The sequence below is a fragment of the Botryllus schlosseri genome, chromosome 10, assembly GCF_051294905.1.
Source record: "Botryllus schlosseri isolate E-star chromosome 10, Bs_hap1, whole genome shotgun sequence".
Classification (NCBI taxonomy): domain Eukaryota; kingdom Metazoa; phylum Chordata; class Ascidiacea; order Stolidobranchia; family Styelidae; genus Botryllus; species Botryllus schlosseri.
Genome location: NC_137245.1, coordinates 24,246,979 through 24,268,011, shown reverse-complemented (window position 1 = coordinate 24,268,011; position 21,033 = coordinate 24,246,979). Strand labels below are relative to the sequence as shown.

Below are 21,033 nucleotides of genomic sequence, written 5' to 3'. Positions count from 1 at the left end.
ATTCTACCAATCTGAAGTGGCGTTGTAATAGTAACTTTGCCAGTGGCGGCTCGTGACAATATCGGGTGGTGGGGCAAGGGCCGCAAGCGACTTGTTATCAATATGACGTCACAGTAGCGTTTTTCAACGTTCATGATGGTCACATGAATTTCCCGTAAACAATGATTTTGGGATTTTTGGTGCGCTTTCACACGCTCTGATAAATGCTTCAGATCGCGATAACCAATTTTGTTCCAACAAGAGCCACTGCTTCCGGTACCGGCACTGTCGAATAAAAGACAGTAAAAGCAAAACAAGGCGTTTTTATCCTCGCTATAAGTAAGCCATTCATTTTAATCGAAATGCGCTGAAGAAAAGGCACGAGTGCGTTTTCCTCCGGCGTACGATTGGACCAATGGGCAATTTCCAGGCTGATACGGACCTAGTCGCTTTACCTCTAATTTTTGCTCTAAAGGCAGCTGGCTAAACGGCGTACGGAGCAAACATTCGACACGATTCATGTTCGCACTTGACCTGACTACTTATCTGCAGAAATGGAAATGACTATAAATCGAGAGATTGCGTATGCCTTACTGGAAAGGTCAACGAGTTCGGACACATACGCAATTGTTATCTCATAGATTGGACAAGGAAATGTCATATTGAATCCAAAACATCATTCTGAAGAACTACTGATAGCAGCCTCGGAAATTCGGTCCCGGTACAGCTTGGGAGATTTTGACCTTGAGGCTGGAGATTGTCACACGACACATACGGCTTACGGTCTGTAGTGTCTACTGTCTATATGTCTGCTGCAAAATCGCCTTCGGAAAATATATTACCGAATAAATACGTGGATGAAAGCCGAAAACTTGGTACACTGTTACATGAAATCATGGAGAAGTAGCCTCATGACCGTTTTCGGTATGGTACACTGTCAAAATTAATACGAATTGATCAACGCCGAATTTTGCGTAAAATTCACTGAGGAATAGGCTGATCAAGCGATAAGCTGTTAGCCGCCATCGAAAACGAAACAGCTATCGCGCTTGACAGGGGTTGTAATTGTGAGCAAATGGCCAGAAGGCCACCATTCCACGGTGAAATTGACATTGGAGAATATAAAATAAAACTAAATATTTGAATGCAAACCGAGGATGTTAGTGAACTGTTTCATGATATCATCATCTCATCACCTATCTCAGTATGGAACACAGATACACCGGCTTTTGCGTGAAATCCGCAATGCGTTAGGTAGGCTAAGTGTCAGATCAGCGCACATCTCTACCATACTCGAACTTGATAACGAAATTGCTGCCCTAATCATTGAGTGCCAACCTTGAGACTTGGCACAGCGTTCGATACTAAAATCAAGACATACCATGTAAAAGCTCATGACGGATCTAGCTAAGGAGCATCGTTAAAATTAATGGAGACCAATACCGGCTTTGCGTGAAATATTTTTGCGATACATGACGGATCAGCACACACTCGACTTTGGAAACGGAATTACTACCCTAAACTTTGAGTAGAAACCCTGAAACTTAGGACAGTGTTAAATACCACCATCACGACATGACATACAAAGTTTCAAGAATTATCATGGTGTGAAACACCATCAAAATCGACCTATACCAGCAAAGGTCGACTCAACGCATATCACGGTATCCGAGTTCAGATATAGATACGATTGTTACATCACACCTTAGGGGCGACAGGCATATATGCCCCGGTTGCTCGGCCATTTTACGAATAGGAGAGAGTATATCACCGTTTCTTAATTGTGCGCGGCTTTGAGAGAATAGATAGTGAAAGCTTGTTATGAGCGGCTAGGCATTCACAAAGCGAAAACACAGAAGAGAATTCGATTTTCGCAGAGACTTCTCTATGTATGGGCATTTGCAAGCGAAAGCACAAGAAGAACGCGGGTTTCGCTGTGATCTTGGTATATATTGAGCGCTGTGCGTCTATAAATGGTTAAATTGTTAGTGAACAGAATTTTAGGTGGGGCAATGCCCCAGTTGCCCTATAGGCCGAGCCGCCACTGAACTTTGCATTAGTCGCGAAGATATATCTTGCAATTCTGCAAGCGGCCACCTCGGATTAACCGCTAAAATTATGCGCCCCTCGAACCAAATCTGCTTTTTGCAATTACTAATGTTCCTTGATGCAGACTTGGACAGCTAGATAATTCTAGTGGTCAAATTAGAATAATTGGATAAAAATGCTGGTAATTTAATTCGAATCTAATTTCTGGTTTTGTTGTAAATGCTACAGGAGAACTGTATAGTGCGAAACGAGCCCAGATTGCTGCACAGACATTTGCTATGTGATTTGAAATTAACGGAACTTGATTTATGGTCAATGTTTTCGCGGATTCTGCTAGTTCTAATCTACCGGTAGTTTGGAAAAATCTTTGTTGTTATAATTGCATTTTTTATATAATTTGGAAATAACTGTGTAGCTATAATTCCTGGGTTGCAACCAAGTCACTAGGCTCCGAGTCGCAAGTCAATCTCACTTTTATCGTTTTGACTTGAGTCAAGTCGAGTCATTTTCAATTCGCCACCGAGTCAAGTCCGAGTCCAAGTCAACGATCAGCGAGTCCGAGTCCAAGTCATTGTGTTGACTGCTCAGTTTCCAGTTAAAGTCATGTTAAACCCACTTTTTGTAACTGTTTGGTGATATCGAATGGTTCACATTTATAATATACTAATTTCCTCACTTTCAGCAGTTTCTGGTCGCATTTTCAAGTACCAGTATCAATAGATGAAATCCCAATAGTGTGGTTACTTTGCTATTATTCGAAATTACAATGAAATGTTGGTCTTGACCGTCTGAGTCTCGAGTCATATGACTTGGTTCGAGTCATGCGCAATGACTTGCGTGTAAGTCGAGTCAATGCACAGATTGACTCGAGTTGCGTCGAGTCATTTCCGTATTTTGAGTAAATGACTCGAGTCAACTCAAGTCATCAGAAAATCGTGACTCGAGTCAGACTCGAGTCGAGTCATGACTCGAGTCATTACAACCCTGTGTAATTCTAATTGTCCTCTAATTAGGAAAAAAATTTGTAGTTGTAATTCCAATTCCAATCTAATTTGAAAAATTGGTGAAAATTTTCTAGTTGTCCAAGTCTGTCTTGATGAATGCTGTATGTCAGTCAGAAAACATTAAAAAAAGCAAAGAAATTTTGAGGTTCTGGCTTTGATTTCAAGGCCACTTATTAGTACGTTTTCAACAGCAGACACATCTCAAAGTTATCAAATTCACAATGATCCCAATGGCTGATGTCACAATTGAAACACGACATACTTACAGTACTAAGATTCTGATTGCCCCGAATATTCACACTGCTTATAATAAAATCCTCGTATGTTAGTGAATCTATAAAACACTTGCATTACTGCACTTTTAGGGCATAATCGATATGTGGTCAAAACAAGATGACATACCGGAATCGATGGAGGAATTTTCCCTCGTGCTCTATGATGCTACTGGTGGCGCTAGAATTGGATGGCCAAACAATGCAACCTTCATTATAGACTCTAACGACAAAGCCATTTATTTTGACGGTAAGTGTGTATAAAAACTCATATTTTACTTTATATTCAAATAGAAATCACCCAACCTCGCTTACTGCAATGCTAATTTCATGTTATCGCGAGCGGAAGATATAATAATTGCTTGCGAAGAACCTGCATACTTTGAAAGTTTGAATTTCAATATGAACTTGTTTTCTCGGGCTTTTTAACTCGTTACTTGTAAAGTAGTTCCATCATTGGATGCTTTGACTACTTTTGATATAATCATATCTCAATATTAGCCACGCAACAAGTTACATTATATTATCAATATATACTTGGTAGGGCCTGACGTGGTTGACGTGCAAGAGGGTAGTGAGCTGGTGCTGCACCTTCGTAGGGAAGGCTCCGGCTCGGACTCCACAACAGTCAACTATATGACAAGATCACGTAACCGTCATGACAGTAAGTTTTGGATTTCGGTGACTAATCCAACCCCGTATTCTATCTTGTGTCTCCGTGTTCAGGCCAGCCACAAGAAAACGAATCGGGTTACACTGTGGTCGAAGCCACGCCTTTTGAAGATTATCAAAATGTGACGTCGCGCTCTGGGGAATCTGGCCGCGTAACGTTTCTGCCGACGAGTCTGAGAGAAGTTTTGAAAATCCAAATATTTCAAGATGATGTGCCTGAAGATGATGAGGAATTTTTCGTTGAGGTGCTACTACGACTTAAAAATTATTACGATCAAAGGTTTTATTATTTTCATCTGCCTAAGACGCACGATATACAACGTGATACATAATCAACAAGATGATGTAGTGAACGGATAGGAGAATTTTGAAATAACCAACATCCACCCCAGCCAACTGGTATTGCTAACATTAGTGCTCAATGTCAGAGTGTACGAACTAGTCCTTTCTTTTGAAATTGCCGCTGGCATAAAATAGCATTTTCATATCACAATTGTGTAATTGTTTGATATTCTAATGATCCCTATCCCAAATAATTCTAATTTAAATTTATTTGATCCTATAAATAAAAATTCCATATTTCGCGAATACGTTTTACACATTCGCCTCATACCAGTGTCCAAAACTCAAATAACAAAATACATATACCCTAGCAACATATACCATGAGTGGATGAAAATAAATAACCTTTATTTCAATATACCTGTAACATTATATGGACTGCAGCCAATCGCGACTATCATTGCTGTAGAATGCTGTGATATTTGTAATCTCGGATGTATTATTATGATTGCTGGATGCTTGGTTCAGATATTTGATGCAAAAGGGGACTATGTCGTAAACGGCAATACCAAAATTCAAGCCAGAATCAAGCACAACGATAATGCGTCCGGCGTATTTTCCTTCGCACCTCCGTATTCAGCAAGTCTGCAAGAAGGTGTCAACCGGAATTTCAGGTGATGGAACGCAATATTACCAGATGCTAACTTGCTAAATGTAACACAAGAATTCCATGACAGCATAAGTAGAGAATATGGGGACTTTCGTGACGTGGTCATTCACTGGACTATCTTGAATGCAACCGACGAAGTAAGATATTGTGTTTTAACTATGGAATTTTAACTTGCAATTGTGCATTTCGCAGCACGTTGCAGTGAATGATTTCTTGCATTCCGAAGGAACCGTAGACTTTGCTCCCGGTGAAAAATTAAAAACTCTATCTCTGGAAGCTATCATTGATGATATCCCGGAATATAATGAGAATTTTGTCCTGCGTCTCAAAAATGCAACTGGTAAATATCTCTTTTATTTATTGTATTTTACTAATCAATTGAATAATCTATTCATATTGAAATAAACACAAATTTTTTCGGCTGACTCTCTTCAGGGGTAATGGTCAGCAACTAGTAATAAAATCTATTGAAGCTCTGTGTCTGCAATAGTCTTTCAAAGATTTTGCTATTATAGCTATTATTGTTGAGCTTCTTGGAGGTACAGAACTTCAATATAGTATTCAATTATATTTTTTGTTATGAAAATCCATGATGTGATATTTTATCTCTTGATAACCTCTTTAGGTGGGTCAGCTAAACTCAGCTCCACTGATGCACTTTTGAGGGTGAACATAACTGTATCGCTAAACGACTATCCCTATGGTAGACTGGAAATTTCGGAAGCGTCACAATACATCAACGTTTCAGAGGACCTCATGGTAACATCTTTAAATAATTCTGGGAAATATAGAAAGTAAACATATTGATTTGTTTCAGGACGCGGAGGAAACGTTGTCAGATGTTCCTTTGAGTGAAATCGGTGTCACTGTATTGAGGACTATGGGTACCGACGGTGATATCAAAGTGGGCATCTATTATAATGAAATAAATGATGTTTGCCTTAGAAATTTAAGACTTCTGTGATAAGACCATGCTATAGTACTGTTTTTATGGTGTCAAACCTTTTTCTATCATTATGATATCCCAATAATTCAATTTTAATGAATTTCCGTGCTGGTAGATTTCTCCAAATTATCGGTCAAGTCTAAATGTGAAATTTGCACGTATACAATTGCCTGTGTTTCCTTGGTAATATCGTGCCTTATTATATACAATACCATTGATGTTTGCGATTAGATTGTTGTATTGGACCATTATCGCTCAATCACTGTTTGGTAATTAATGAATTATGATTGCCGATTTTGAGAATGCATTTGTGAAATTCTAGGCTCTGTGGGAAATGTACGAAGCCGGATTCGTCATTTCAAAATGTCAAGATTTGCTGTTAGCCGCCGACCTTAGTTCTGTTACCGTTGATACGGCTTCAGCTCGATCGAACACGGGAACTGCTGCATATGTTTTTTCTGGAGGTTTGCAGTAATTTTAGAACTTCTTTGTCACTTGCTTATCGCCGCTCCTTTTAGAGTCATCGGCGCAAATCGGTGGCGAGAAATTGAAATTTCGTCCCGATTTTTCAACGGATTTTGCGCTCTCGGCGTGGATGAAGCCTCGTTTGGAAGAAATGTTTTCCGCTTTACACGACACAGACGGCTCCGATAACATGGAAATATCAATTCCGATATTGACAAAATTTGACAAAGCTGACAATATGGAATTACATCTTGAGCTTAACATCCTGGGTGGAACGATTGAAGAAATGGATTTAATAGATCTGTTCATCACTTACAAGTACATAGGATAAGAATTACCCGAGTATGTAGCTTCAATATTTGATGTAATTTTAGGGATTCCAACCAAGTCAAACGTACATCAGATATACGTCTCACAAATGGTCCTGATATCTTCAAGAATTCTTCAGAATGGAAGCATATTGTCGTCAATGTTGAAGATATGACTGTTACTCTCTATGTCAACAATCAGATCATGGGGTATAGTAGCACCACCACTAGTAGCACCACTTTTCTAAAACATTGAAGTGAATGGTCGGTATTGAAAACAGGTCCTGATTTTTAGCATGTAGCATATTACTGAAATTGTGTATGTTATTTCAGAAATTTTAACCTAAAGATACAACAAATTAAATAACAGTCATATTTGATTGGAAAGTTTTAATCTAATCATCTAATATTTCAATATCAATTACTGGTGTGTATAATTTCCTAATTTCCAAAGTTTACTCGTTGTGTATTACCTTGCACTATACTTGAAGGATTGTACATAAGAATAGGAATGCCTTTCAAATTTTTTTGGGCCTTATCTTAAAATTGCTGGGTTGGCCAAAAGAACGTTGCACACCAAATTTGGCTTGATTCCAACCAGTAGAAGTGAAGCTATCGGAGTTTAAAAATTTTGAATTTATTATGAAAAAATGATTTTTTTTTCAAATTTTACTTGGTAACCCATAAAATTGTTGAGTTGTGTACAAAAACGATGCACAACAATTTTGACTTAATTCCAACCCATAGAAGCGAACTTGTTCGAGTTTTTCATTAATAATTCTGGGATTACCCACTGTCTCTGCTATTTTCGCAAATCCAAAAATTTTCGACCGCAATAACTTTACTTCTGCCGGTTGGAATTCAACCAAAATTGTTATACAAGTACATGAGTTCGACATGTTTTTTTTATTATAATATATTCAAAATCTTTGATGCTTCCATACCTTCAAACGCACTAGCTGCAAATGAGGCAAATTTGATTTACAACGTTTTTTAGCCGTCCTATCAATTTTATGAAATTTGAAAAAAACATTTTTGAGCAACCCTGCTGTAGATAAGACACTATTTTGCGTGTCTTTTCACGGTGGAACATTAAATTTCGACACTTCGTTTGTCCCAGCGTTATATCTATTCTTTTTCAGAGAATGTATACAGGGGCGGGTATTTGTTGTATTCACCCAAGTATGCTACAGTCACCGTAAATGGCTACTACTTTGGGGTCGTATGCTCTGAGTATGACTGAATGATCTGAACATGATATCATGTTATTAAAGAGTCATATTCTCCTCAACTATTAATACGTGTGGAGTAATTCCCATTATTCCAAAAGTCTTCATTTACAGAAGTGAAACACTGGTGTCGTCAAATTCGCTTACTCAAGATGGATATGTAAGGATCGGTGGTGGCCATCGTGGTACCTTTATCGGGTTGATGCAGGATTTGAGATTATACTCTGAGCCATTGAATGAAGAGCAAGTGAAACAACTTTACAGGATGCCTTCTCAACAGGATGTACATCCTGTCAGCGGTGTGCTGAATTATAAGTAAGACATTATTGTCCTTGTTAGATGCTGGACGGATTCTAGTACACCTGTATGCTGTGACTTATGTAACACCTAAGACTTCCAAACAAACATCATTTAGGATATACGTACGGCTTATTGTTGCGCCATCTCGTATACGCTTTATAGTGCAGAGAACTAGTTTCGTGTTTTCAAATGACGATTTGAGATACGAATGACCGTATGATTTTAAATTCAGAATCCAATCTGATTTTGTAATCAAATTAGCCATTTGTATGACTTAATTGAATTTGAACCAAGTGGAATTTTGGCTCGTTGTTTTTGCGACGATAGTATATCTATGATTTATAGATGATGTATTTTCCCTGTCAGGGGTTTATCTGATTTTCAATGCAGGATACATAGCCTACTTGGAATGCAATATACAGCTTGACTATGCGCATCATTTTTAGTGGTACGGATATTTTGAGCTCAATCTTCGTACCCTCAACATAACCAATGCACTTTTACATTGGCATATGAGAGGCAGATATTTCAAATTCCGTTATAGTACACCCAACCCATGAATGCACAACCTGTTTGACAAGTAGACTAACCCTTACTTAAAACCACAGACTGCTAATAGGCTCTCATTCTGCATTTGGCTCACACCTGGTATAACTGATATGCATTTACAGACACGGCGAGACGTCAAAAGTCGTTCTGATATCAGCAAACGAAGATGACGAAACTGAGTCTAACGAGCTTTTCGGATTAAAATTATTAGACGTCACCAATGATGCGGCCGTTGGAAGCAATCTCACCTCCGTAATCACAGGTTTTAGCGTTTGTAAATTTGTAATTTTGTAAACTACCTTCTAACCTTCATGTTTTTGCAGTTCTGAAAAGCGATTACGCGAACGGGCTTTTCGGATTCTCGGCAGCTTGTGAGCCGGAAAATATCGTGGAAGGTAACTGGAGCACGTGTTTTATAAGGCGGACGCGTGGCACTGACGGGGCGGTCACCGTGAATTGGGTGGTCAAGCCAGTTCGAAATCAGGGCGTCGACAATACCGGCGACTTTGTCAACAATACCGGGAGTGTGGTGTTTGCCGATGGACAAGTTGACAGTGTGAGCGTTAATTGAATACATTTAATCTATATACAATAGTAATAGAAATGATTCACGCTGTGTCATGTCCGCCTACCTTTAGGACCAGCGTTGTAACCAAGTCACAAGTCAATCTCACTTTTATAGTTTTTACTCAAGTCAAGTCGAGTCATTCGCCACTGAGTCAAGTCCGAGTCCAAGTCATAACGTTCTCTATGCAGTTGTAAGTTCAATCCACTTTTTCAGCTCTGCTCGAGTGATATAAAATGGATCCCATTAATAATATCGTAATTTTTCTCAGTTTCAACAGTTTCTGGCCCTATTTTCCAAGTACTAGTAATGATAGATCAATGCCAATAATGTGGTAACTTTACTATTCGTCGAAGTTACAACGAAATGTCTGTCTTGGCCCTCGTAGTCTCGAGTCATACTCCTCGGTTCGAGTCATGCACAATGACTTGAGTACAAATCGAGACAATAAACAGATTGACTCGATTCGAGTCATATTACACATTTCAAAAAATGACTCGAGTCAAGTCGAGTCACAAAAAATCGCGACTCGAGTCATTACAACCCTGTTTGGGGCTGGCTACAATTATTCGTGTACTTGAGTCCGTGTCAATTGTTGATTGTAATCATTCGAGCCGAGCAGTAAGAATAGAGCATTTCGCATAAGGAATTTATAGGCAGATGCGGTCAGTAATGAAATATTTCAGCTTTTTTGACGTGCTCTCGTAGTTTTTGTGTACTCGCTCTACTTACTTGAGTGGCTACCATTTAGGAGTGCTCTCAGAGTACTTCTACTCTACTCGAGTACCAAAGTTGACTGCTTTGGCCACCTGGTTTTAAAGTGATGGAATTCTCGATGAGACCGACTTGTAATAAACAGAGAATTCCATTTCGATTATGTTATTTGAGATAAGTGTTGGATCCATTCGCAGAGTTTTGTGTTGGAAGCTCTCAACGACCGTATACCTGAAGTGTCCGAAAACCACGAAATCATTTTGACGTCCGCTACGGCCCACGACGGTATCATCGATAGCACGAAGACGAGCGGTGCTTCTGTCGATGCCAACTCGGAAAAGACCGTCCTCAGAATAATGAAAGGCGACAACGCCCATGGAATTTTACAGGTGAGTTTTGATAGGTAGTGTGTCTCAAATCAGCTTTGAAGATAGAAGCCTCATCGTTTCATTGGAGTGACCGGAGCAACTTACGAAAAAGCTGTGTTGGAATTTCGAAATAATCGTTATAGCCTTTCATGACAGGCCAAACCTATTTTGTGTGGAACTGAAAAAAATGGTGACTTGGACAGCAGCATCAAGTTAGCAGCTAGAGCTGCTAGTACTTGGTGTTTACTTGAGTGCTCTGACAAACCAGCGGCACCCTGTTATTGACCACAAGGCATTTTGCGCTATCATTGATTGTATGTAACTTCAATTTCATTTGCTGACTCGTATTTGAGAAATCATGGTTGTAATCAAGTCACGAAGCTCCAATTCACAAGTAAATCTCACTTTTAGAGTTTTGAATGGTACTAAGTCGAGTCATTTGCAATTCACCGAGTCAAGTCCGAGTCCAAGTCAACGAGCAAAGGGTCGAGTCCGAGTCGAAGTCATTGTTTTGATTGCTCAGTTTCCAGTTAAAGTCTTGTTAAACCCACTTTTTATAACTTTGTTTGTCAATATCGAATGGTTTGCATTTACATTATACTAATTTTCCTCACTTTTAGCAGTTTCTGGTCGCATTTCAAGTACCAGAACCAACAGATGAAATCCCAATAGTGCGGTTACTTTACTATTCTTCGAAATTACAATGAAATGTCGGTCTTGGCTGTCTGAGTTTCGGGTCTTTTCATTGTATCGCATTTTTGTGGTGTATTGAACTGAAAAATTTGCTAATAAACCAATGATGATGATGATGAAGATGAGTCATATGACTTGGTTCGAGTCATGCACAATGACTCGAGTCCAAGTTGAGTCAATTCACAGATTGACTCGAGTCGAGTAATTTCCGTATTTTGAGAAAATTACTCGAGTCGAGTCATGACCTGAGTCATTACAACCCTGTGAGAAACCATTTTATCTAATATGTATGGGGAATTCTTTTATTATTGAATGATACAATCATAGTGAGATGCACCCGAAAATTTGAAGGTTCATTTCGATATGAATCCATTATGCAGTTGTATCATGAAGTTCTGTACCTCCTCTACATATTATTTTGTTGTTGCTTTGTCAAAACATGATTGTCTTGCTACGAATCGCTTCGGATTCAAAATCTCACAGAATTCAAATGTTTAGTTTTCTTCCGGCCCGCCGCCCGCAAGACCAGACGTGAACCAGTCGCTGATAAGGTTCGAGCCTTTGATGGTCCGTGTCGAGGAAGAACAGGGCGTTGCAAATCTGTTGATCGTCAGGGCAGCCGGTTGGCATGGCGATGTTACGGCCGAGTGGAGAAGCCGGGACGATACGGCTATTTCGACGCAAAGTCCAAGAGACTATGTGGTAACAATTAGAAATACTACAGCAGAGATTTTCAGATCGAGATTGCTAGCTCTTAAAATCCATGCATGGAATTCTCCACCATACTGCTATTTCTACATGGAATCCAAGCGACTATGCAGTTACAATTGTAGACACAAAAGTACAAATTTACAGATCTGGGTAAATAACAGCCGCACGATTGCTAGTTCTTAGAATTCATGCATCCAATGCGCCGAGTGGGTCCGCTTAGGGTTGCCATACCCCATACGGCACAAGTCTTCATTTAGGAGGATTTGTCCTCCTTTGTGGCCCAAATGTCCTCATTTTTGGAAATTCTTCCTCATTTCTAGCTTTCAGAGGCAGGCTATTGCACAGGGACAACAAAAATGCCATAAATGACGCGAAATCTGGACTTCGAAGGTACTGAACGCAAGGTTAACTTAAAATAGGTCAACTCCAACCGATTATCAAGTAGAATGGGTGTGTTGGGAGTCAAGTCGGAAAAATTCCCGTTTTTAGCCAACCCAATAATATTTCTTGCAAAAATTTTCAAATTACTTAATTTCTTGTCCGCTATTATATCTTTTCTAACTTTTAAAATATGTCCTCTCTGTTATAGATTTGGTTACTCGGGTATGAATTATCGTTTCTGACAAAGCCAAAGACAGACGCAATCCAAAATAATCCATCAACTATTGCTAGTTCTTAGACGCGTGCAATACCACACCACCACTTATTTACAGTTTCATCCAGATTTGGACGCACGCGTCAGAATTATTGGCTTCAGAAAAGCACAAACAAAAACACAACAAAAATAAACCATCTTACATTTGTTAGAATATTTATTCTTGAGTGTGGGCAAATTTGCGACGAGATAGTCAATCCGGTAATATGCGATGTCTTTCTCTCTCCCATAGTCGGCCGCCGGCATTGTGAAGTTTCGTGACGGAGAAGGTTTCAAATATATCAATATCACGATCCTCGATGACGACGAACCGGAATTGGAAAAATCCTTTTTCGTCGACTTGCTTACTCCTACTGGTGGAGGTACATTCAGAATCTTTATTATGCGCGATAATGCACTTCCAGTGCATGTACTGTAAAGCATTTGTTGCTAGGATTTGGCATATTAATGGTATCACCTTTTGTAGAACATGATCATTCGTTTGCGGTTGATGTTATGCTTACAAAAATGAAGTAAATATTGTACGACGTATAATTTTGTGAATCATGGACGTTATAGCTTTCAGCTATCTCTGCAGCATCGATATTGTTGTTTTCATGTCTACTCGTTTATTGTTCATGTTCGTTTCGAAAAATTTCAGCCATACTAAACGAGGCATCGCGCTTGGAGGTTATCATTGATCCATCTGACAACGCATACGGGATTTATCGATTTTCTTCTGATTCCCTTTCTGCTACTTTACATGAACCCGAAGAAGGAACAAATTCTACCACTTTCAAAGTAGGTCTTGTTTAAGCCATTGCCTTTCAACCTGCAGTCTGACAAATATACGGCAATTTTATATCTGGATTCCAAAATGAAAGAAGCTGGATTTAAAAAATCAGAACATATTTTTCTACACGGTGTCGTAGGATGGAGTTCATGGTTCACTTTGGACTTGGTTTACGTCGCTATGCTGCAAGTATTTTATGAAAATGTTTAAATTATCCCACAACTCGTTTAAGAACATTTATATGCACAAGCTGAGAGGAGTTTTTGCATAAAATTCATTGTATTTCAACGGTACAATTTAACGACATTTGGCAGCATACAGCTAGCTATCGGAAAAGTATTTTTCTTTGAAAAGAAAATGAACAATCAAAATCAAGTCACCGGTTTTTACTGGACTGCGCCTTGCGAAAATGTAACATGTCTAATATATAAAAGGCAGCATTAAATGATGGTTACAATACTTGCATGCATTTGTTGTAAATACATCTTGGGATATGTGATTCTTAAAATCAGTTTTGATTTACTGTCACGTGTCTCCGTAGGTCATAAGAAGTGAAGGCAACCTCGGCGAAACGGTTTTGAGTTGGTCGGTGAAGGCTGATCCTGACCACGACTTGGAGCGTTCGGAAGGTCAGGTTCAGTTCTCGTTCGGGCAAACCGAAGCTGAGATTACCGTATCTGTGGTCGCCGACGATCTGCCTGAATTCGACGAGCACTTCATCCTCGAGCTGATCAACGTAAGAGTGCAGGCTTGCCATATTTATTGTAATTTTCGTTGCATGGTTTTGATTTGGATAAGCAATTTGAAAAGGTAATGGATGTTACAAAACTTCAGTGAGGTATTCGAATTGTTAAAATATTCCTTGAAAGGCGCAAGAAATGCTTTTGTTGTTGTTGATGAACACTGTTGTTAGAGTCATTTTGAAGAAAGATATTTTAGAGTCCGTGATCCTCATTTATACCACCCATACGTTGGTAAATATTGTTCGTGAGTCTGTTTACTCGTCATTAGTACGTCATAACGACAGAATTCTTTCTATTAATCGAATTTGGTCAACTGCACGTACTGATGACAGTCGGTCGAAAAGCTTGGAGACGAATAAATTCAGCAATATCAATGTATTTTCTTGTTGCAATATTGAAGTTTTGTACCCCCAAAAGTCTAAATTCTATACTAATACGTCAACTGGTAATGTTCTCAGTAGACAGTCTGTATCTTGTACATAGTAACACACTTGATTTTTATCTCATCAATTTTACATATGACACATTTATCTGTAAAAGCGCCACTAACTAAGTGAGTCACAGAGAACAATGTGAATACAACTACTGATGTAGATAAAAAAACTATGATTTTTATCTCAATAATTGTGTATTCCAACCCATTTATTGGGAAAGTGCCGTTAATTTCAACTGATCTTTTACATTCGAGCAGTAGCGGTCATAATCTTATTTAATTACGACAATCCCCTTGTTTCAGGTGAGTCACGGAGAATTAGGCGACTCTGGCTCTCTAGTATCGTTGCTGACGGTACCGGCTAACGACGACCCGTACGGCATAGTCTCGTTCAAGCCGGAGACTGTAATCGTGGAAGAAGGCAGCGAGAACGCCACCTTGACAGTGGTAAGGGACGGCGGAAGCGCCGGGTCAATCAGGGTGCATTTTAGAACGTTGGACATGGATTCCGAGGACAGAGCTTTGCAAGGGTAACGGTTTTTCTTTGAAAAGTTGCGTTTTCTTGCATAATTAAAATCAGAGGTGGTCAGTAGGGTTGTTGAAAAATCACTTTTTTTTCTGGATACCAGAGGATTCACTGATTAAATTGTTAGATTGCCTAAAAAAAAAACGCACACCAAATTTGGCTCAATTCCAACCAGTTAAAGCCGACGCAGAGCCAATTGAAATGTTTGAATTTCCTATAAAAAATATAAAAAAATTCAAATTTTACTCTCAACCCCATAAAATTGTCAAGTTGCCCAAAAGAAGGCTGCAGAACAAATTTTGCTCAATTCCAAGAGGTTGAAGTGGAGTTATTGCATTTGAAAGTTTTTAATTTGCAAAAATAGCGTTGACGGTGGGAAAACTCGGAATTATTATTGAAAAAGTCAAATAACTTAGCCTGTACGGGTTGGAATCGCGTCTAATTTGTTTTGCGTCGTTTTCGTAGACAACTCAACAATTTCATGAGGTTTAGAGTAAAATTTGAAAAATTTATTTTTTATATTCATAGAGATAATAAATTTCAATTGGCTCTGCGTCCGCTTCTACTGGTATGAATTGAGTCAAATTTTGTGTGCAACGTTGTTTTAGGCAGCCTAACAATTTAATCATTGACTAATAAATATCTGTGACTCATCTTCTACTTCTTTAAAATACTCATTTGAGTAATTTTAAGACCTTTTTTCCTTCTTCTACTTCAAGTTGATTTAGCTTGTCTTGGAAATCGATACTTCTATTGTGTAGGAATTTACGACACTACTGATTGGTTAAACGACGGTTGATGTGGTTCGGTTTCAGTTCATTTGAATGCTCAATTTGCTGTCGATTAACCCTGACCAGTGTCAGCCGAAAATATTCGGGCTTATTTCAATATGAATATATTATTCAATATCATAATAGCGTTGCGGAGCCAGACGTGGACTTCATCGTCAGTGAAACGAGCTTTTTAATGGGAGAGAACGTTACTGTGGCGACGTTCACGATACCGATTTTGGACGATGACGTACCGGAAGTGGACGAAGATTTCTTTGTGCAGCTTGTCTACGTTGAACTGATGCCGTCTGGAACAGGTGTGAAAAAATCTGGTGGAGTTTTCTGGTGTTAATAGGTTTTTGACCAATTGTGCATAAGATAAGTGGATCATTATGATCAGAATTTGAAATAACATGAAAACTGTTTGAAAATTTGAATCCGGATGAGAAAATGTGGAGTGTAGCAGTATCAGACAGTTTTCTTTATGTTATCAAAGCTGGAAACGCTGAAAATTGACAGTGTCAATTAATTTGGCGTTTCCGCCAGCAGTGAGAGAAGTAGTCATCCATGTCCAAATGTAAACCCAGTTTGCACAAAATCTATGCTCATCTAGTATGCATCGCAGGGTTGTAATGACTCGAGTCATGACTCGACTCGAGTCAGACTCGAGTCACGATTTTCTGATGACTCGACTTGACTCGAGTCACTTTCTCAAAATACGGAAATGACTCGACTCGACTCGAGTCAATCTGTGTATTGACTCGACTTGGACTCGAGTCATTGCGCATGACTCGAACCAAGTCATGTGACTCGAGACTCAGACGGCCAATACCGACATTTCATTGTGATTTCGAAGAATAGTTAAGTAACCACCTTATTGGGATTTCGTCTATTGGTACTGGTACTTGAAAATGCGACCAGAAACTGCTAAAAGTGAGGAAAATTAGTACATTATAAACGCGTAGTAAGTTATAAAAGTGGGTTCAACAAGACTTGGAACTGGAAACTGAGCAGTCAACACAATGACTGGGACTCGGACTCGAGTCATAATACCATGACTCGGACTCGAACCTCTGCTCGATGACTTGGACTCGGACTTGACTCGGTGGTGATTGAAAATGACTCGACTTGACTCGAGTCAAAACTATGAAAGTGAGATTGACTTGTGACTCGGAGCCTTGTGACTTGGTTACAACCCTGATACATCGTATTGAAGAAATGGTCGATCTGTTTAGCCTTGGAATGGAACTTATCCGGTGTTAACCTTCTACTTAATAGAAGCTTTGTTGCTGGTACAAAATTTTTCGATGAAAACATTATTTGAAAAAACACGAAAATCCACTGGCCACAGACACGCTAGTTTGATATTTTCACCCCAAATCTTTCCCATTCTGCCCTAATCGCAGTGAGAAATCACGAAAATTTCCGTTCCAGCCACGGATTCGCCAAAACTTGGCGTGGCGTCGCGTAGAATGCAGCGTGTCGTCATAAACAGGAATGATAATCCGAACGGGATTGTTGAGCTGACCTCGTCCCACGTCACTGTGGACGAGAGCTGGAGCGACCGTGACAAACCGGTTTTGGAGATAGTCAGGAAATTCGGGACTTTTGGAGACGTGACTGTGGGAGTGGCTGCCACAAGGGGCGACGCCTTTCCAGACGAAGATTACAGCTTGACCAGCTCGAAAGTAAGACTGTCTAGAGCCCCGCCGATATCTAGATTTTGAGCTGATATCTATATCACTATATCGATAATAATATAACAGGTGATGGAGTAAGATTTGATCTAAGAAGGCAATTCAGCGTTTTTTACTAGAAATGAACTACGTTGAGTCATAGGTCCTTAGAAAAATTGTAAACTTATGATCAACTTATGATCGATATAAAAAATATTTACTTGATTACCCCTTATCGTCACGCCAACATATTAATATTTTTTTCTTTTTGCGTGTAATTTTCTACAACCAGATCAATGTAGAGACCGTGTACTTGTTTGATACATTTTTTTCAATAACGAAAGTTATAACATAAATTTTCTCTCCAAAAGGTTACATTCGCGGAAGGAGAAGACCGCAAACGTTTCCCTGTGGAAATCATCGACGATTTCACTCCGGAATTCGACGAGTATTTTACGCTGCATCTCATGTCCGACTCGGCAACTGGCGGGGTGGAAATCGGCAATCGGGACAAGTGCAGGGTCGTCATCGAAAAGTCTGATTTCCCGTATGGCTCGTTAGGTCAGTACACCACAGAGGTGGTCAGTTGTACTGTTGTAAAAATTTCTTTTTCTAAATTTCACTTCTGTAGTGATCGAACGGTTAAGTTTCATATAAAAGCGCTACACACCATATTTGACTCAATTCTGACTAGTAGAAACTGTGCCTTATGCAATACCGAATAGAAGTTTTGAAAATTCGTGGAATAATGGTATGCATAGTAGGCATGTCTGTTCGTGGGTTTCCATCTTGAGAACGGCCTGTGATGGAGTTTGGATCAAAAGCTGATTGCCTAATGAAAACATTATGACTCTGATTAGCTGGAATTTACTCAACTTAGTTGAAAGAGCTTAAAATGGTGATAATATTATTCACAAATAAAATATGTTTCACAAAACGCAAAGGGAAAATAAACTGATAAGCAGGTAAAATACTGTAAATATATTTCTCAGGTGATAGTCGTTTTGGAAGCATATTTTGTCTTTCCAATGGACATTTCACGAAATCAGTACGAATAAGCTTTGACCAATTTGCAAAGCTATTTGTTGTGCTATGTAGAAGTAACGCGTTAGAATTGTGAATTTTTTGAAATGTCTTTGAAATAATGTGATTCATTTGGTTATCTTCTAGAAATATCTGTCGCTCAGACAGTTGTGTCGGAGCCTACTGACGGCAGTCCCGGGGTTCCGGTAGAATTGACGGTGAGGCGAAAAGGGGGTTTATCCGGTGTCGTAGCCGTCGAATGGAAAGCTTACGTTACCGACGAAAAATCACGTAATGAGCGTTTCGAAGAAATCGAACAATCCGAAGACGTTCGCGATATCGATATCTCGTCTGGTGTCATCAATTTAGTTTCGAATCAAGACACAGCCAAATTCGTGATCAAGGTAAGTTTTCATTGATTTAAAATACTTTTTTCAATAGATAATTCACCAGTTTTTACATTCCAGATCATGCCAGACAACATACCCGAAGATGATGAATATGTGAACGTGAAATTGACGCGAATATTGCCGACCTATCGGTTTGTAACTGATAACTTTGTTATGCTAGTGAATCTCTACCCAAACGCCAACCCTTAAGACACGCGCAACTTAATATGTTGTTGCTTGACTACTGTAAAATGTGAATATCTCAAACCATTACTTTTTTATAATATTTAGATGTAGATGTTGTGTCGCAAATAATGTGAATAGCGGGAAGTATCAACCATAAAGACTCTACATAACGCTGTAAACCAGAGTTCTGTGGATGTATCATGATTTAGCTTATTTTATAATACAATAGATTTCAATTCGTAGATTACAGCAACACGTTTTCACAAAGTAAGTAACTATGTCAGAATAAGGACATGTTAAAACGCTCTCCTACAATTCGCTGCCATGCAGTGTACCGATTTTACATTGTATCAGTAATTGCGATAATAATGGCATGTAAGTAGCAGCCGTGTTCCAGAATTACAAATGTTATTTCGGATTTATGAGGTTCGAATCATATTTTGAACGATGGAATGTTATCAAATTCGGCGTCTCCTTTTATTGTGCATAATTTCTTGGGTAGAAGAATGTTTTCAATAGTTTTTAATGGATATATTTTTTGACACAACATCATGGCCTCAATTACAAAAGATTGTCTTAGTCATAAATATTTTTTGTACTTTATACAGGGGTGTCATAGACCGAGGACATGACACCACATCTATTTTGATACCAGCCAACGATTTTCCGTACGGCACCGTAACCTTGGAGAATGCCAGTTATGAAACGACAGAAAACGAATTTGGCTCCACTGATCTCAAGCTAAAAGTTATCAGAAGGTTATTGTCGATATTGTATCCCATACTTCCCTCCAAGGCGTATTTACCCTACTCTGGTTTTAGTTCTGGTCTTTTTGGCGTTCTGCGTGTCGTGTACAGCACCGAAGAGATTGACTCGATTTCCGAGGCTTTGGAACGTAGGGAGAATCTTGTCACGGGGTATTTCGAAAGGCCTATCACAGTGCCTAGCAACGGTGAGTGGACTAATCACCTTTTCTGAATGACTTGACTTGATTGGATTCACTGCCTTAAATTAACTTGGCTTGACTCGGATTAGATGTATGGAAAACCGGGATTGACTCGTGACTCGAACAAGAGTTTTCAAGTCAATTCAAATATTCTGCTTAATCGAAGACTTGAAATTGACTCGAAATCAGAAAAATTGAGAAGTCGTGACTCATGAAAAATGCGGCTTGACTCATGACTCACTGACAAATTTTTGAGTCAATTTTCAAGTCATAAAACATTCTAATTGGTCAATGACTTGATGCGACTCGACATGAGTCCTAAAGTGACTTGACTTTACTTGGACTTCACATATGAAAAATATAGATTGACTCGTGACTCGGAGTCTAGTTTTTGAGTCAAGTATTTTACTTAATTATGACTTGAAATTGACTCGAAATTGACTCAAGTTTCATGTCATCAAATATTCTACTCGGTCAATGACTTGAAATTGACTCAAAATCAGAAAATTTCAGAAGAATTGCCTTGACCCGACTCACTTTGAGATGTACCCAACCTGACTCGTTGAATTGGATCTTGACTCAAGTTAAAATATTCTGTGACTCAACAGTAGTGGGTTGGTTACAACACCGCACAGCTTACACTTTCAAGTTGCGCTATTGTTGAAGAGATTCTTTCTACACGACCAGATATATCTTATAGTTACTTGACTTGACTCGATTTAAAATATTCTGTTGTTCGAAATGATGCCAACAACGCGCAAGGGACGGTTTCAATTTGTGACATTTTTCCCTATCACAATCGTTGACATTCTTTCGACAGTGGTGTCTCAAAAGCGGCACGGAGTCGACACGACCCAGCAGACCGAACCGTTGCAGACGTGCGCCGAGGCCTGCATGAGGCAAAAGGCCTGCGTGGGGTTTGTCTACAGCGATCTGACCGTCGAGTGCGCGTGGGTGCGGTCTCCCGATATTTCTCACGGAGATGGCGAATTTGAGTTGTCGACGGGAAAAGACTTGAGCGACAGAGTGTTGACTGCTCGGGCCGCCAGATTCATGTTTTATTCAAAAATCAAGCAAAAGGTAGGTGTCTCGTCTGAGAGAGATTACCGGGCTATGATTTGACATATCCATTTCGCAT

General features: G+C 39.3%; 4 protein-coding genes across 4 annotated transcripts in view; 1 reads left to right on the top strand and 3 right to left on the bottom strand.

Moving 5' to 3' along the window:
* LOC145448355 (adhesion G-protein coupled receptor V1-like) overlaps positions 1-21,033 on the top strand; it is a 94,180-nt gene that overhangs the window by 12,133 nt on the left and 61,014 nt on the right. Inside the window, exons 22-49 of the mRNA XM_080326736.1 lie at positions 3,398-3,554; positions 3,849-3,968; positions 4,031-4,221; positions 4,787-4,932; positions 4,996-5,065; positions 5,121-5,268; positions 5,554-5,687; positions 5,746-5,832; positions 6,197-6,338; positions 6,393-6,657; positions 6,714-6,857; positions 7,991-8,191; positions 8,848-8,987; positions 9,049-9,281; positions 10,202-10,393; positions 11,564-11,767; positions 12,664-12,793; positions 13,072-13,211; positions 13,745-13,939; positions 14,683-14,909; positions 15,823-15,992; positions 17,110-17,363; positions 17,723-17,912; positions 18,522-18,778; positions 18,842-18,915; positions 19,558-19,707; positions 19,771-19,901; positions 20,716-20,975. Coding sequence (XP_080182862.1) covers positions 3,398-3,554; positions 3,849-3,968; positions 4,031-4,221; positions 4,787-4,932; positions 4,996-5,065; positions 5,121-5,268; positions 5,554-5,687; positions 5,746-5,832; positions 6,197-6,338; positions 6,393-6,657; positions 6,714-6,857; positions 7,991-8,191; positions 8,848-8,987; positions 9,049-9,281; positions 10,202-10,393; positions 11,564-11,767; positions 12,664-12,793; positions 13,072-13,211; positions 13,745-13,939; positions 14,683-14,909; positions 15,823-15,992; positions 17,110-17,363; positions 17,723-17,912; positions 18,522-18,778; positions 18,842-18,915; positions 19,558-19,707; positions 19,771-19,901; positions 20,716-20,975 — 4,752 coding nt within the window. The remainder of the gene's footprint in view (positions 1-3,397; positions 3,555-3,848; positions 3,969-4,030; positions 4,222-4,786; positions 4,933-4,995; positions 5,066-5,120; positions 5,269-5,553; positions 5,688-5,745; positions 5,833-6,196; positions 6,339-6,392; positions 6,658-6,713; positions 6,858-7,990; positions 8,192-8,847; positions 8,988-9,048; positions 9,282-10,201; positions 10,394-11,563; positions 11,768-12,663; positions 12,794-13,071; positions 13,212-13,744; positions 13,940-14,682; positions 14,910-15,822; positions 15,993-17,109; positions 17,364-17,722; positions 17,913-18,521; positions 18,779-18,841; positions 18,916-19,557; positions 19,708-19,770; positions 19,902-20,715; positions 20,976-21,033) is intronic.
* Positions 1-21,033, bottom strand: part of LOC145448361 (uncharacterized) — a 230,016-nt gene that overhangs the window by 179,915 nt on the left and 29,068 nt on the right. The window lies entirely within an intron of this gene.
* The window catches only part of LOC145448364 (vesicle transport protein GOT1B-like), a 109,389-nt gene that overhangs the window by 59,288 nt on the left and 29,068 nt on the right, over positions 1-21,033 (bottom strand). The window lies entirely within an intron of this gene.
* Positions 1-21,033, bottom strand: part of LOC145448356 (transmembrane protein 214-A-like) — a 245,912-nt gene that overhangs the window by 195,812 nt on the left and 29,067 nt on the right. The gene's annotated exons all lie outside the window — the stretch shown is intronic.